The sequence below is a fragment of the Saccoglossus kowalevskii genome, chromosome 8 (assembly GCF_978046115.1).
Source record: "Saccoglossus kowalevskii chromosome 8, keSacKowa6.1, whole genome shotgun sequence".
Lineage (NCBI taxonomy): Eukaryota > Metazoa > Hemichordata > Enteropneusta > Harrimaniidae > Saccoglossus > Saccoglossus kowalevskii.
Genome location: NC_140648.1, coordinates 14,362,794 through 14,380,749, shown reverse-complemented (window position 1 = coordinate 14,380,749; position 17,956 = coordinate 14,362,794). Strand labels below are relative to the sequence as shown.

The window sequence follows — 17,956 nt, the reverse complement described above, 5'->3', positions numbered from 1 at the left end:
ACAATAACTGGTCTGATAAGTTTATCAAATAGTGACAGTAGTATGGACATGTCCAGATTACCAGATCCAATTTTGGTCTTTAATGAGAATAAGGCTTTTATTCCTTTTCTTTTTAGGTTTTTCATTGCATCTTTAAATTTACCATTTGGACTCATAGTTAAGCCAAGATAATTGAAATCTTTAACTATATTGATTTCTTTTCCTTCATAAAAGAATATTTCCTTGTTAAGGAGTCTGTTACACTTATTGAATATCATTATTTTTGTTTTATCTGTGTTGACAGACAACTGCCATTGAACAGATGATAGATTACACGTTTAATTAAATATATATATCTAAACAATACTATTATACTACCCTATAATAAAAGTATGTTATATTTATGTCGATATTTATTATATCGTAACTCGATTTATGTCGTTTGTGTTCATGCAAGGACTGTGGTTCATAAATGTATTTTGACAGATCACGTCGTATACTATATATGTTCATTGTTCTCAGATGGATTCTGTGATCGTAATATACATCATGGCCTTATATGTATATGAACATAATAAGTAACATCTAAATAGTTCCATGTCGTACTGATTATGCACCATTCAATTGAAAGCCTGGTTCCCCCAGGGCCAAATATGACGGGACATAGTATAATTTAGTGGGGCTTATGCGAACATAAACGTTCCAGGATGTTGAGAGTGTACACTTGGTTGGATCTAAGCTGGGGCAGTATACTATACAAAATCCTGTAAATTGAGTGACTTTACCTTAGGACTGCATTGAATTGAAAACCTGATCTTTCGTGCTGTGATATGTTGGTATCAGTATAAAATTTCCAGAATTACTGTACAATTCCTGGGAGCACCTGGTGCATTTCTGGGAGCACCTAGTGCATCCCGGGAAGTAAATTTGGACCCAAAAGTGACATGTAAGTGGTGAAAATGGTTAGAAACATTAAATACACAGTGTGCAGCAAAAACATATAAGTGTAGATGATCGTTGACACAAATGGTGGCCATCGTTGTGGTTACCCATCAGTCATTTGAACGTACCTCCTGGTCTATTGACAGACTTACATTTCAACAAAAACAGTTATATACACACCATTAACTTACCTATCTGTACTAAGAAAGTATTTGTTAGGAAAGAAAAATACAATTGTATGTTAAGTGTAATTTTTATTACTACTAGTATACTAATTCACAGTTGTCTACATAGGTCATCTTCTTGTTACTTTGTCTTCATAGAAAATTAGACTCAAAATTTAACAGGTACACATTTTACAATCACACACATATAGGCCCGAATTTACTCTCAAGGAGGTACCAGACATGTGGTCCCGAGATTTGTTTGGTAGCCTCCTCAGATCTGGAGATCCCCATACTGATGGAGAGGGTTTAGTTAACCATTGCATTATTGCATGCCAATCCATTCTGAATGACTCAACTCATGGTTGTGACATGCAACATTCAATGATTGAAATATGTCATCATGGTGCCATTGCAAAAGGCTAGACAAGCCAGGCCATCCAAACGTCATTTTTCTCTTCCTGCTTCAACAACAAAGGGTTTGTCAAAAGTGAATTTATTTGGTCTGTCATACATCACAAATATGATTTCTATTTTGACTGTGAAGCTATTTCCTTATGACGTTGTCTGTAAATAGTTTCATGATGTTAAACAGGTACTACAGTCAACCAAATGTTTAAACAGCATTCTGAAATATCTTTCCAACATATCTTTCCAATGACATATTAGTATTTTGCATAACAACAGACCATGTTTTTTTATTATTATAAGGAATAAAATTGATACCACTCCAAGACCCGTTGGATTCGTTTTTTCTCTCATTATAATGTACTGCCAAACAGAGTTCTTTTTGAGTCGGCGACAATTTTAGTATTTAAAAATTTAGTCAACAAGAAATGGGTTATGGTAATAAAGATTGAAAAACTGAAATCAGAATGGACTAAAATAGTCGCGTGTATACACGATCGTTTTTGCCACAATGTTGTTAGATGTTATTAGTCGTTGTATTCTGTTGAACCAGGTGGCTATGCCACATTGTTATTTTTCCAGATTAAAATTGAATAAATGCACTTTCAGAAATAAAAATGGAATACAAAAGACAAATTGAGAGAGATCAGACAGTGGAGATTGTTTTCTGTCAGTAGTACCTGACACAGCTGAAGTGAATCCAATTTAATCGAATTAATACCTTCCTTCTAATGGATTAATAGGTTGTCTATGGAAGAGGGAAACAAAATATAATCGAATGCAATAAATTATTAGTTAGAAATAATATTTATTAGTAGATATTCCCATAGACTGGCACAGCTGTGGTGATTTTTTTTTTCTGTTAAATATAATAATAATAAAACATAGTTTTTTTGTGAAATTTTGGGGTGATTACAGGGGATTTCGCGTTAACACTTCCATTTCGCGAAATTTGTATTTAATTTAAATTTTAAAAAGAAATAAATCGCTTGGACTGTACCGGTCTTATATTCTCACTATACATACTTTGTAATTATTTTATTGAATATTACTTGATATACATTTTCTCGATCTACCATAGTCAGTGTATAAATCCTAATTCTCACCCTGAACTTTTTTTTTTTTAAATCTACCATTTATGTTGAAAAAAATATTGAAATAAGCTGAATAATTTTGTTGTCATTTGTTGATGTTGTCTTGTATTTCACCCAATCTTTATAATCATGATTGGCGTGTCAAGTTTTTTGTTCGGAAAAGTCTGATGACAGCTATGGATTAGTTGGGTGACAGCCAGCTGATGCATCAGGTCTGGCAGTTGCATAATAAGGGTGACTGAATGGCTGAAAAAATAGTTTTAGTTGTTCATGCAATTAATGCAACTCATTAATGACTAGTAACTACCTCAAAAAAATAAAATAAAAGCATTATTTTTTTCCGCTGGTATTTAATTTTAATATTCTGATATTTTTTCATATTCCCTGCATTTTGAATTCTCAAATTTTCCAGCAAAACAATAAATTCTATCGACCAGATCTATGAATAAGTGATAACCTTTCTATCACATGACCAACTCCTAGTGTCAAAACTTCAGAAAAATCATGAATTTATGGAACTTTGCTTACAAGTCTTATGCTAATCAGTAGACGCACATTTGCAGTTACACATTTGGGTTTCAAAACCGACAGAAATATTAACCTTCTTAAGGATATTTTTCAAAACAAACTTTCAGTCTTTGTTAATATGAGTTATTGTCCTTGCATCGCGTTAGTAATTGTTGTTATCTAGTTTAAAATTCTCATATCGCAGGGATAAAAACAGCATCTATGAAAGATTGGATTTTCTCCACGTGCTGTCCAAAAACACTCAGATTAATGATGTTTATTGTGCATATCGTCATGTTTAATGAGAAATATCAGTCACAGATATTTCACACTGATATTTCACACTAGTCCTCTGTCAAATTTGGTACATTCATTACACTTCATGGGACCTTGATGACATCATTTTGTTTTTCAAATCAGATTCAAAATGTTTCTGAACAACAACAGTCTAATATGGAGTATGATTCAAGACTAGAATTGTGACATCCATTTTCCTTTTATGTCCTCAAGTTTCCGTTTCGTCAAATTCAATAATGAAACTAAATGTTTTTGAATTTTATAAAGATGACTTTTTCTTCTTTTTTTTGTAGGCTTCCGAAGATGACAGTAATCTAAGATCATTGGAAGCATTGATGTCTGAATTCTTTGCAAGTAGTACAACCAATGAAAGGAAGCGACAAATCGGTAAAACATTAGTTTTTTTAAATATTTGTAGTACTGTAAAGTCTGTATTAGAAGCCGCGGCTTCTATTAAAATGATACAATGCAATAGAGGAGATGCGGTTTCTATTTGAGCATCTACACATATGAGAAATGATGATTTTTTGATTCTCAATTATTCAAAAAGATTGTGTGCGACTTCTATTATGGATGCGGCTTCTAATACAGCTTTTAAGGTACCCTATGTGTGTTCATCGATGTTCAATCATTACCTTTCTAGTTTAGTTTAGTTGATATTTGATTATTAGTACAAGTCTTGGCATGACTCTGATTATGATTTCATCCAAGTCGTTTCCACCAGACCAGGTGCTTCATTCCATGTATACTGTAAAACACTTTGAAATATCTACGTCTATTTTAGCGAATTTGATTCAATGAATGAATTAACAGAATCCTAATTAAGCTAGAGTATCAACAATTTTGTGAGAATATACTTTCCTGAATTATTATAGTTTTGGCTTATACCTAATGGCTTAGTAAAAGCATCAAAGACATTAAGGTCAGGGACAAGTAGTAATTAGGGATACCCTTACCTAGTGATAATATAGGTACGTTAACACTGACATTGCTGTTATAAGCTAAAAAACGATCATTTATCTCAGTCTTCTGTTCTTTTGTTTTATTATGAACCCGGCAATAGAATTTATTATAAAAGTATATTGTCCATACCTGATGGTGTTCTCATTTGCATCTCAGCTTGTTTCTGAATTTCCTAAATAAAGTGATGTAGTGTTGTTGTACAATCACCCAGGGTGACACTGATGTAAGGTGGTGTTGTTAAATCATTGTGGGTATTAAATGCTGATGTTGTTGTTCAATCAGTAATGCTGATGTAAGGTGTGATTGTTCAAATACCTCAGGTAACACTGATTGCATGATTTTCACCTTACAGAAGAGTTACTGAATAATTTCAGCGCACAAAGTGGAGCATGGCGGCATTGTTTCTTTTTCCTGTCGCACACATGTAACGAGTATGTGATGATGTACTGCTTGACCGTTTTTGAGGTGAGTGTCGAGTTTACTTTTTCTAATCATTCACAATTGCTCCATATAGATCTATTTTCAGAAACTCCTAGAAGCGCTATTATGTACTTCTCAGTTTATTACCAGTTATTTTATCATCACACTTTTGACTCTTTCTGGCACTGATTATGATTATTCAACATGGCTGCTGAACATAAATGTGTTATTGGTCCAACCAAAATGAAATACTAGAATTAGGTGCATATAAATTCGGAAATATGCGTACTGGATCATTACAATACGACAAACTTTTGTCATTAAAGTAAATGTACATGTATCTACTGCTACATGTAATACAGTAATCGTACATGTATATTTGTGAACATTAATGTGCCACAGTCATATGCAGCATACATGCGCTGTATACCTCACATTTGACGACTTCACCTTTGAACTGTGTATGTTACCAATTAAAAAAATGTGCACTGTAATCTTTGATGTGACTAAAACTATTCTCATTCTTGTGTGTTGCTAACATAGAACGTCATCAATCGAACATGGATCGGTATACCCATGGAGGACAAGCTTGAAATACGCAACAGTCTTTCTAAATTATTATTAACGCGTCACAAATCAGTGCCTCCTTTTATACGTAATAAGTTGGTCAAAGTATTGGTGGATATTGGACGACTTGATTGGCCGCATTATTACCCAGAATTCTTCACTGAAATATTCCAGGTATGTGTTTGTGGCAGAATTGTTTTCTCTGTAATGTTGGTATCCTATATTTTTGAAATTTTTGTTGCATTTTTTTTTTTATAGTTTCTTTGTTAATTGTTAATTTTGGACCAAAGAAACATAATTGCCAATGCTCATTTTAATAATTATTTAATATTTTTTCCCGTCAGCTCTTATCTAAGTTACCTGTATTTCAGACATTTATGGGCTGATTTCATTTAAAATTCGCTCACACATCATATAATACATATGCAGCACATCCATTTGTCCAAGATGGCAGAATAGCAGCCATATTAGAGCTAAAATTCTTCAAAATCAAGCAATTCTGTCATTCCAGAACTGGACATATTTTATTTAAACTTGGTATATTCATTGAACATATTAGGTCCTTCATGCACTTCATTTTTTTTCAGTTCAGATTAATACAAAACTCTATCAGTAATCACTCATGCCTGCTGACTTCAATCTGAGAGCATTGATGTGTATTTCTTTCATTTTTCAGCTCATACAACAGAATGGAACATCAGCTCTTGGGTTAATCATACTACAGACCACCTCTGAAGAGTTGGCATGTCCACGAGAAGATCTCAGCGTTGCTAGGAAAGAAGAACTGCATTCCTTGTTGCTACAACAAGTACCAACTATACTTAGTTTACTTACAGGTTAGACCAAATACATGTATTTCAATTACTGAGAATATCGGTAACATTTTCACAGAACAAAGAGGTTTATTGAAAAGGTTTAATTGCATAAATAGAAATGAGTGAGATCATCTCTGCATTCAAAAAATAAGCGAGGATCTTAGCTTTTCAGTCTGAGATGAACACCAACCAATTCTTTCTCTGATTCACTTAATTGCATTAGTATAAATGTACGTATGATTTTGTGATTATTGTGCAATTCATGTGACTTCATTTTTGGATCTTTTCATCACATATCATGACAGTTGTATACCCTCATCTCATCAATCTTTAATACAGTGTGCCAAACAATGGCGTGGTCATTATAAATTCAATTTAATTTTTTCTTTGCAGGTGTATTAGAATCTGTTTTAGACAAGCATCGTCATTTGGTAACCACGGCAACACCTCCTCCTTCACCAACGCATGATGATTCCAGTTCTAACAGCCCTACAAGTCAAAAGACGTTTGCTATGTTTAGTACATCACCACTGCAGTCAGGTCAGTATTGTTCTTAAAAACAGATCAATTTTCCTTGACTTTTAAAATATGGTTTTATTTGATGCTGTTTGTTCACAAAACCAAAACTATTTTTTATATGAAAAGGGATCTTGAAAATGTTGAGTAAACTGAGATCATCATAACTCAGTAACATGTAGTGAAAATCTCAAATATAGTTACAAGCTGGGTACCAATTTGAACTGAGTAAGGAATTTGTCAAACTCCAAAAAAATGAAAAAATTAAAGTTTTTAGCTCTGCTGTCGACTTTGTCGAGCGGAGCTTAACATATGAGTGATTGTCCGTCGTCATCAGTCGTTTTGTCCGTGTCAATGTTATACTTTTTCAACTTCTTGAAAACTACAAGCCTGAATGCTTTGATACACGGAATGAGAAATATTTGAAGCGGGCAAGTCAAAATCATTTAAAGTGAATGAAAAGTTAGAGATCGTGAAATTTACATTCTACTATAGAGATTTAAAAGTTGACTTGCTTGGAACCTATTCTAGGGTAAAAAAGTTAACTGGTCTGTCTACCTTGGGTAGACCTCTCTCAGATTTGTTCATTTTGTAATGATATCTTCAATTCTCTAATTTTGGTGAATATTTGTGTAATTTTTGCTAAAAAGTGATATTTTCGACTTCTTGTTAAAAACCACAAGTCCAATTGCTTTGATATTACACATATATATGTAGGTACAACATGTGGTCCTCTCACAGATTTGTTCATTTTGTAATGTTATCTTTAATTCTCTAATTTTGGTGAATTTTTTTGTCATTTTTGCTAAAAAGTGATATTTTCAACTTCTTGTTGAAAACAGCAAGTCCGATTGCTTTGATATTATACATATTGTTTATTGTCTAATAATATCTTCTGTTCTTTAATTGAAATGTGGATTGCTAATAGCGGAGCTATCTCAGCCAACAGGCTGCTAGTTTTTTATGGCTCTGCATAACTTCTGTTTTTCGTTGATTCCTTTGTATGCATCTTCTCTGATATCTGTAGTAGCCACAAAATAATTCATTTTCTAATCGTTAACATACATCACATTTTGACACTAAAAGGACGGACGGATATGATGATTTACATTTTCATTTATTTTAGGGAGTATACTAAGCAGCATGTTTCAGTCGCCTGGCAGCAGTAAACAAAACGTCCAACCATTGCCGCCATTGGATCAGGATAGCGAACAACTAAGTGGACTAGCTTTGAGTTGCTTGAACCATCTCTTCAGCTGGATTCCGTTATCAACAAACATCACTCCAGCATTACTAACTACGATATTCCAGTTTGCGAGTTTCGGTTGTGATATTAACACTGTACAAAACAATCCATCATTGTCACAAGGTCATACAAGTTTCAGTAAAACAGGAAGCTCAAACTTGGGTGTTCTTGCTATGTGTTGTATCAATGAACTTATGTCCAAGAACTGTGTGCCAGCTGAATTTGAGGAATTTCTACTTCGGATGTTTCAGCAGACATTCCAGTTATTGCAGAGATTAACTAAGGACACCACCGCGCAATCTGTTGGAAATAAATTAGCAGAACTAGACGAGAAGTAAGTTTAACTTACCAACCACCAATAGGACTGTTGCTATGGCATGGAGTATCTGAAGTTGGATTTTCATTCATCCTTCCACATTCTCTTGTGCCATATACATATATTTAAATATGACATCCTCATTAATATTCAACTCTCATTTTATTTTATTTTCAGTTATATTGAAAAATTTACAGAATTTTTAAGATTATTTGTTAGTGTGCATCTGAGACGGTTTGAAGGCAATTCACAGTTTCCATTGTTAGAACTTTTAGCGCTGCTCTTCAAATATACTTTTAAACAGGTGAGTACCGGATAATTCCATTTATTAGTTGATATGTTGTTTCTACTTCATGGTTAATCAGGCTTTGTGGTTGTCTTGGTGACAGGCTGCACCCTGAGACGTGATGCAAGGAGAGACTGTTGAATTACAGTCTCAATCAAATCACTTAAAAAATTGTGGCCCAACAAAGATTACCGCTGACTGCTACTGCAAGCACTAAAATAAACTGATCTGATAAACTGTTATCTTGCTATCAGTTTAAAATAATTCCAAAATTGCAGTATTCCTAGGAGCATTGCCGACAATGCTTGTTTATGCCTTCAACCACTGGAAATTAACAGTACTGCAGCTGCATATATTGCCACTATATTTGACTTTCTTTATCTCCCATATGTCTAGCCAAACAATGAAGGCTTCTATGTGTGCTTAGATATATGGATGGTGTTCATAGATTATCTTGTCAATGAAACAAGGTGCCGGACTGCAGAGAGAGAGGAAGTAGTAAACAGGTGAGAATTATGGGTAACTCAATTCATACTTAGATTAAGCTTTTGTGTGAAGACATAAATGTAAATCTGCGTGGTCAAAATGTAGGGTTTACTCAAACATTTTGGCAAATATGAAGACTAAAGAAGCAGAATTTTTAACTGGTTACAAACTTTTAAAATTAATATTGAGAAAAGTATTTGAATAGTTGACTGAATGCATTCATCTCAACTCATCATCGTATGGTATGTTTTACTGAACTTACTGGATGTATTATTTGCAGGTATAAGGATGCCTTGGTCAGTTTGGTTAGTGAACTCATTCATAAACTTCAGTTTCGTTTTAATCAATCACAGTTGGAAGAAATGGACGATGAAACTCTGGATGATGATGTAAGTTATATAATTAATTTGTCATTCAATTTTGATCATAATACACTTTTATTCACTATATTCGCAAGTCAAGGAATAAAACTAATGAAACGGATTGAATAATTACATCAGATTATGTTGCATTCAGTGAATCTATTACACCACTCTTCATTGCATAGCAATACAACACCTGCACCTCGTCACATTAAACCACTCTGCACTGCATCACAGCACTACATTGCATTGATCACAACACTTTGCTTCGCATCACAAACATTGCACCATATTGTAATATACTGCACTGCACCACGTCACAACACACCCTATCACCACACTGCATCGCATCGTAATATATTGCACTACGTCACAACACTGTCCTATCACTGCACCGTCGGCCTCCGTCCGTCTAGGAAGACGATGGGTTGCGCCATGATGTGGTTGAACTTAAGCAGCGTCTGTGGTGGCTGTAGAGCCCAATCCTTGAGTGAAAATCCCTGGCAATGAAAACTGAGTTGTCGAGTGAGCTGATAGATGCTTTACTCCTCAGTCGCTTCTGTCGCTGTCTTTCGTGTCTGTCCTCCTCCGCGCCCTGGATGTCTTTGCTGACTGCTTGTCTCCATGCTGAGAGGTCATCGGCTGTTATCTCCCATGACTGTGTGTCTATGTGAGTAGCCTTGAGGTCTCTTTTACAGACGTCAGAGAACCTCAGGCCTGGCCGACCAACTGGGCGTGTTCCTTCCTCAAGTTGGCCGTACAGCAAGTCCTTTGGAAGACGTCCCTTGTCCATACGGCTAACATGACCCAGCCAGCGCAGTCGTCTTTGGCTCAGCATGGCGAAGATTGATGTTGTCTTGGCCTTGCTGAGAAATTCACGATTGGTGATTTTGTCTTCCCAGGTGATCCCTAATAGTCGACGTAGGCACCTCATGTGGTAGCCGTTTAGTTTAGCCTCCTGATTTGTGTAAGTTTCCCATGTTTCACTACTGTATAGAAGAGTGCTGAGAACACATGCGTGGTAGACTTTCAACTTTGAGCTAAGAGTCAGATTTTTGTTCTCCCAGACTCTCTTTGTCAGCTTGGACACGACTCCTGTGGCTTTTCCAATGCGCGCATTTATCTCTGCATCAAGGGACAAGCTCTGAAAGATGTTTGAGCCCAAGTATCTGAAGTTATCGACCACAGCCAACTGCGAGTCATCGATTTGGATGGAAGGTGGTATTGGAGGGTCCTGTGCCATTACCTCCGTTTTCTTAATGCTGATTGTGAGAGTGAACTTTTTGCAGGCTTTAGAGAAGCGGTCCATAAGTCGTTCAAGACCGTCATGGGTGTGACTCTCAAGAGCAGCATCATCAGTAAACAGCATTTCTCTGAGGAGAGAACACGTGTGATCTTGGACTTGGCCCGAAGCCGAGCCAATTTAAAGAGTTTTCCGTCGTGCCTGGTGTGGATGTAGACACCGTCAGATGAAGAGCCGAAGGCGTAGTACAGAAGGAGAGAGAAGAAGATCCCGAAGAGTGTCGGGGCGAGCATGCATCCTTGCTTAACACCGCTACGAATGTCGAATGGTTCAGATGAATCCCCGTCGAAGCTGACAGTGCCTTTCATGTCTGTATGGAAAGACTTGATGAGACTTAGGAGCTTTGGTGGGCAGCCTATGCACTGAAGAAGACTGAATAAGCCACTGCGACTTACCAGGTCGAAGGCCTTGGTAAGGTCAATGAAGGCCAAGTATAGAGGTTGTCGCTTTTCCCTGCAATTTTCCTGGAGTTGTCTCACAGAGAAGATCATGTCTATGGTGGAGCGACCTGATCTAAAACCACATTGTGATTCTGAAAAAACTTGTTCTGCGAGGGCCTGCAGTCTTGTAAGGATAACACGCGCGAACAACTTGCCTACGATGTTGAGGAGGGATATTTGTTGCAGTCAGAGCGGTCACCTTTGTTCTTGTATAGAGTCACTGTCTTTGAGTTCCTTATATCCTGGGGCACTTCACCTTCTTTTCAACACAAACAGAGTAGCCCATGAAGATGTGGCAGTAGGACTGATTTTCCTTTTTTTATCACCTCTGGGGGAATGGCATCATTTCCTGGTGCTTTACCAATGGCTAATGCATTGATAGCTTTTTCAAGTTCTTCCATGGTGGGTTCAGCATCGAGGTGACTTATGAGTCAAAACTAGTATCTAAAGACGCAATCAACAGTATTCCCGAGTTGGGAGCTCGGGAATACTGTTGATGGCGTCTTCAGATACTTGATTTTCGGTTGAGTAGAGCTCTAGGTAGTGCTCTACCCACCTTTCCATCTGCTTGGAGCGATCGGAGATTGTCTGTCCATCTTTGGACTTGAGGGGAGCTGATTTGTTTGTGACTGGCCCTGTGGCTTGCTTGATTCCTTCATACATGACCCTTATGTTGCCGGATGAAGATGCATTTTCAATTTTATCACATAACTCCAGCCAGTACTTGTTTGCGCATTTCCTTGCCATCTCTTGACTAGCGGCTCTGGCTTTTCTCAGAAGGCTGAGATTTTCCTGTGTTGAATATTGTTTCCATTAGATCATAGCTTGTCTCTTTGCATCAATAAGAGGCTCCATTGTTTGGAGATTTGCTTCAAACCAGTCTCTATTTTGTTTTACCCTCTTTCCGTATGCTTCTATGGCAAATGCATAGATGTTTTCGCTCAGTAGTGACCATCTTGCTTCTGCTGACCGGTTATCATTGATGCCGGGGAGAGTGCTTATAGAAGAGACAAAGTGGTTGGTCCTCTCTATATCCTTTATGTGGGCCGTATTTATCTTGGGCAAACCTTTTGGCTTGGCATGATGCACCTTTTGCAGATTCACCACTACTCTGCTGATGACAACGAAGTGATCTGTGTCACAGTCAGCACTGTGATAACTTCTTGTATTATGCACACTCTGTAAGTTTGCTCTTTTCGTGATAACAAGATCAAGCTGGTGCCAATGATGAGAACGTGGATGCATCCATGAGACTTTATGTCTGTCCCTGTTTGGGAAGTAGGTGTTTGTGATGCACAGCTGTCTGCTACAACACATTTCGAGGAGCATCTGTCCATTTTCACTGCACCACATTATAATATACTGTGCTGCATCACAAGACGCTCTATCACTGCACCACATTATAATATACTGCATTGCATCACAAGACGCTCTATCACTGCACCACATCATAATATACTGCACTGCATCACAAGACGCTCCATCACTGCACCACATCATAATATACTGCACTGCATCACAAGATGCTCTATCACTGTACCACATCATAATATACTGCACTGCATCACAAGACGCTCTATCACTGCACCACATCATAATATACTGCTCCGCATCACAAGACGCTCTATCACTGCACCACATCATAATATACTGCTCCGCATCACAACACTGCCCTATACCGTATCGAAATATACTGCATGCATCACAACACAAGTACTGCACTGAAACATTGTATGTATAAATTTATATCATCTTTAATGTGTCTTTTTATCCTGTCTCATCTCAGTGTGAAACTGAATGGCAGTATTTTCTACGACAATGCATAGAAGTAGTGGCAAGGGTTGCTGAACTCCTCCCAAATGAAGTGTTCAGTTTGATGGTAAAGTATAATTTTTTTCTCACTTTAATTGTCAAATTTGAATTAGAATTAGATTATACATGTATTAAAATATATTAATGATAAGGTCAGGTATAATATAGTTCACTACAGTGTTCACTTAGTCATGAATAAATGTGTAAAACAAGAGATATTTTTACCACCATATTTTATTCTTGCAGTACCCACCATTCCAAGACTATTCTGAAGTATATTTGGGTTTACAGCAATTTGTAACTGGTTCAGACAATGATCGTGAGTAACTAAGCAGTGATTATGAGAAACTTGACAGTAAATGTGAGAAACAGTGAATGCAAGTAACGTGATATAAAACATTGGTAACCCAATAAATATGAGTAACTCATTGAATGTGTGTAACTCAATAATAAATGTGAATATTGTCCAGTTGTGTCTAAAACATGCAAGACAATATCAGTCCCTTGTAGCTCAACATAATTTTCCATCTAATAAAAGATTGCTGGTGACCTCAGGCTGCCTTTTTGTTTTAGACTGATTGGCATTTTGGTTTTTCAATTCCCACGATGTCTGATTGACTGACTCTAGCAATTTACTGAAATACTGTGGAATACTTTATTTTCGCGGGGATTTTATTTTCGCTTATTTCGCGATAGGGAAATTAGCATGAAAATAAAAATACCACGAAGTGTTGTTTTAGCATCTCATGAATAATTAATGAGGCCAGCTTGCCGCCATATTGGATCGTAGTGAATAACAAGCTACGTTTCTACGCACACTCTAAAACGATATACAAGTTATTAAATGACAAAATTAAGTTTTATTTCCTTTACATAAATATTTATACATACAAATACTAGTACAGTAAAAAAAATGGCAATATTAATTCACAATTTCAAAAGTTCGTTCAGTTCCGATGTAGGGCAAATATTCATAGCCAATACTAGTATTTTACACAACTTTCTTAAACAAGTCCCGCCTGTATAAATCCGACAATGTCATGACGACTGGATAAATTTCATAACATTTAATCAACCATTTGGCATGCAATGGTTTCATCAGCGATGTACTGAGATCTACGTGGTTAACGTCAATACCTTTAACGTCTACACTGTTGTCGAGTGACTCGGTAACTTTGTCTGCATACCAAGACTGGAAACAGTTCTTTAATTTGTCTTTGAATTCTTTGTTGACTGCCAAATCTAATGGCTGTAGTCGATCGGTGCAACACGCTGGAATATATACCACATGTATATGGTTTCTTTGCAGTATTTCATGCATCTCTTTAGATCGGTGGGCTCTGTAAACATCGAACAAACACAGAGCTCGTGGATTTTTTTGGAGGCCAATTAGAGTGCGTTGATTTTTGAAGTACGGCACAATTACTTTCTCTGCATACCGAATCATGGAATCTTCATTACTCTAGTGAGAAGTGGTCTGTGTGATATCCCAAGACTCAAGAAAATTTACTTTTGGGTGACAACGTTTCCCAGCATAGATGAGTTGAGGTGGCAGTAAATGTCCTGCTTTACTGATCGCCAACAGTACGGTGATTTGTCGCTTGTCGTCAATGCCATTCACTGTAACTTGCTGACTTCCTCGATCCTCCAAAGTCCATTCTCCGCCAGGAACCAAACTAACACCGGTCTGATCCCAATTAATGATCAACTCATTCGGGATATCATGTTCAGACACCACATTCTTAAATCGTTTGAGGAACGCAAATTTGATATCATCAAAATCACTTGGAAGTTTCTTTACCCCTTTCGTGCCTTTTCTCTTTACAACATTCATTCGCTTCAGAAGTGACTGCCCAGGATTTACTAATGTTTACTGTTCCCCCCTACTGTTGAAGTTTTGTTCTATCGACTTTTTGCACTATTCCTTGTGTTGCAGCCATTATTTATTACCCCACCACTTACACGCACTTTACGAATCCACTGCTGCGCCTTGATATCGAGCTCACGACCGATGAGAAGTGGCTGACCCCGTTGACCCTTCGGTAAAGCTGTGACAATTGAACTCAAATCTTGTTTTTTGTTTCCTTACATAAGAATCTCTCATGCTTTTGACGCTACTCTCAGGAACATTTTTCCAAGATCTTTGCTAAACTTTCGAACAGTCTTCATGACACCATTTTCGAGAGCCGATCACCCAATTTTTGCCCAAACTTCATCAAAATAAAAATTGTAGTCACCACGTTTTCGTTTGCGGGACACAGAAACACTTTGTTCAACAGCGGTGTTAGCAGCTTCGATGGCTTTAGCCTCGACGAGGAATACTTCTTCACGTGGGTCAGGGAGACCGAGACCCGGGGATGACGGTGGATTAACTTGCTTTAAACAATTCGTTATTAGAGACATGGTGTATACAGTACTCGAACGTAAATTAAACTGACAAACTTGATGAAAATCACTGGTTTTTTAAGGTAAAAACCTTTGTTCTTTGGCGTTAATGTGTTCTATTATTAAAACTGGCTTTTGTATCGATGTCTAGACCTAGGAAGGTGTGATTATTTTTGATTCGAACATTAAGTATCTTCTGCTTTCACTAATCAAAATCTGGAGCATTTCCTGCCCAACTGGGCAAGTGTTGATCCTTGAAGTTAATCCCTTGAATTCTCTATTCAACTCCGCGCAAATAAAATCTCGCGAAAGTATTGGGTATCTTGAAAAAGCGAAAATAAAATATTCCACAGTAATTACTTCCATCATTAGAAATTATGCAATCTAGGTAATTTATATTATTACTTTTATTCAAAATTATGATTTTCTTGTTGTACAGAGAGAAGATTGAATATTTCTGTAGAAACTGATTGTCGTCGCCTTCATTGTACATTGCGTGATCTATCATCATTATTGCAAGCATTGGGTCGGCATGCAGATCATTTCATTGCCGATAAGTTTACTGATAGATTACATGATGCCTTGTCACTCATGAATAGGTAAGACACCTTCTTAGCAAACAAACAAACAAACTATTGTACAGGTTATGTTAAGCATCCACATTTCCTCGTTTGAATTATCATGGTGTGATTATGCGAACAATGCTCATTGAGGCAGTTTGGTAATTACAGGATTCTGCCGTAAATTCGCCCATCTGAAAAATGGATGGTGGGCCCTTATTTGGGGTTCAAAATTTCATCAAATATTTTTTGGGGCTTATATTTTTATTGAAAAATCTACCTACGCGAGTTTTCAACGCCGGCAGTTGGACGACCCAAAACGAAAGAAACTATTGTAGAAGCTAATCTAAAATTGTTTCTTGCTGGATTAAAATATAGACCGCACATCTTTCTCCAAAAAAATCATATTAATGAACCTTGTGCGCCAAATACAATTATTTTGTTTCATTTTATTAGTAACGAAAGTATATTCTAAAAGAAGTTTCAAATAAAAATGAACCCAACTGCTACGTTTCACAATTGTTGATTATTACCTAGTAACAGAGGTACATTACTTGGGTTTGTAACTACGGTGACATGATACCAAGATCCCGTCACAATCTCGCTCTCGCATAAACGTTCCAACTCAGCAAAAATGCGAATGCGCATGCCCGAGGAAACTAGGATACTGGGATGTCCAGGTGAATCAAAATAGCTGCCCACGATATGACGGATTACGAGAACTATATTTTCTGTACATTTTCGATGTATCACATTTTTCAATATGATAGTGACAAGAAAAGTTTATTTTTTTCATTACAAACCTTGAACATTGATATGCGTCATGTCAGAAGGTCGTAGCCTCAGTCTCGCTATCTACAAGAAGAGACTTGAATGGGATCTTGACATGATGTCACCATACAGTACTATGCGAGTTGCAAACCCCAAGTAATGTACCTCTGCTAGTAATGATAAAAATAAATTCGTTGAATTGTTATGAAATGCAATTAATTTTCAACTTGTTTCATCGTAAGCGATCGCATTTTCAACGCTCGATGCTGTAGAAACAAATATCCGACATGTTTTGACCTGGGACGGTGTTCTTTGACCTGACAGTAAAATCTCTAATTAACCAATGAAAACGATGGATGATGCCAACGTGCTCAAATTACTATACCTCATTTAAATATGTTAATATTATTAAATGCAGCACGGAAGAGATTTGCTGATGTTGTTGTACGATCTTTTGGCTTGGATTTTGATGGAAAAGCGGCATGATTTGTTTTTAAATAAAAAAAAATGTTTGTTTTCAAAAGATAAACAGAGCATTTGAAGAATAATTCACAGTGATAACAGCTCATTGTCGAAACGAAGCTTACCTATTCACACTAGTCGCAATAAACATCAATACTCTTGACTACGATGAAACTTTTAGGCATTTGGAAAATTTACGGCGAATTTACGGCAGAATCCAGTACGTGTATATTGTTCAAAGGATATTGAATTTGGATGCGATCCAGTACTGCCTAAGTGTATACTTCTTCTTGTTAACTTAAGGACAGTATCCACAAGAAATTTGAACAAGTTCCTAACAGGTTTTTACAAGTATGCCTTTCAACAATAATCGTAGCATACACTTATTTGTATTTTCCTTTGTTTATCAGGTTGTGTCAGTGTTCTGTATATGGTACCAAAATGAGACTGTATGATGTACATACTCCAATACCAACCGTACTGAGACCAGATTTTATTCAAGTGTAAGTCTTATCTGTTCATTTTGGATATTACCTTGTTATTTTTGTCGACTTTGGCTACTGGTGCTACCGGTACATCAGTTATGTTAGCTGAGTTGAACTTGCTAAATATCCTGAGTGAGAAACAGTAACATGTCACCTGAACTTGAAATAAATAATGATATATCTACACATTGTTATTGCTTGTTTTATTCAGTCACGCCCAGGCATTGGCAGCCCTGCAAGCATTTAATCAGTGGGTGGCGCAGTTCTACCTCGAAACACAGCGACATGGAAAAGAGCAAGAGCAGTTTGTTGCCATGGTGACTACAATGGTGGATGCTCTTACACCACTATTAGCCAAGGGAGTAAGTAA

The 17,956-nt window shown here is 36.8% G+C and overlaps 1 protein-coding gene across 1 annotated transcript in view; it reads left to right on the top strand.

Annotated features, from left to right (window-relative positions):
• The window catches only part of LOC100378340 (exportin-6-like), a 33,279-nt gene that overhangs the window by 1,233 nt on the left and 14,090 nt on the right, over nt 1–17,956 (top strand). Inside the window, exons 2-15 of the mRNA XM_006823663.3 lie at nt 3,685–3,778; nt 4,707–4,819; nt 5,318–5,515; nt 6,018–6,177; nt 6,550–6,696; nt 7,799–8,252; nt 8,412–8,538; nt 8,917–9,026; nt 9,287–9,395; nt 12,898–12,990; nt 13,170–13,242; nt 15,748–15,907; nt 17,512–17,604; nt 17,798–17,948. Coding sequence (XP_006823726.1) covers nt 3,685–3,778; nt 4,707–4,819; nt 5,318–5,515; nt 6,018–6,177; nt 6,550–6,696; nt 7,799–8,252; nt 8,412–8,538; nt 8,917–9,026; nt 9,287–9,395; nt 12,898–12,990; nt 13,170–13,242; nt 15,748–15,907; nt 17,512–17,604; nt 17,798–17,948 — 2,082 coding nt within the window. The remainder of the gene's footprint in view (nt 1–3,684; nt 3,779–4,706; nt 4,820–5,317; nt 5,516–6,017; nt 6,178–6,549; nt 6,697–7,798; nt 8,253–8,411; nt 8,539–8,916; nt 9,027–9,286; nt 9,396–12,897; nt 12,991–13,169; nt 13,243–15,747; nt 15,908–17,511; nt 17,605–17,797; nt 17,949–17,956) is intronic.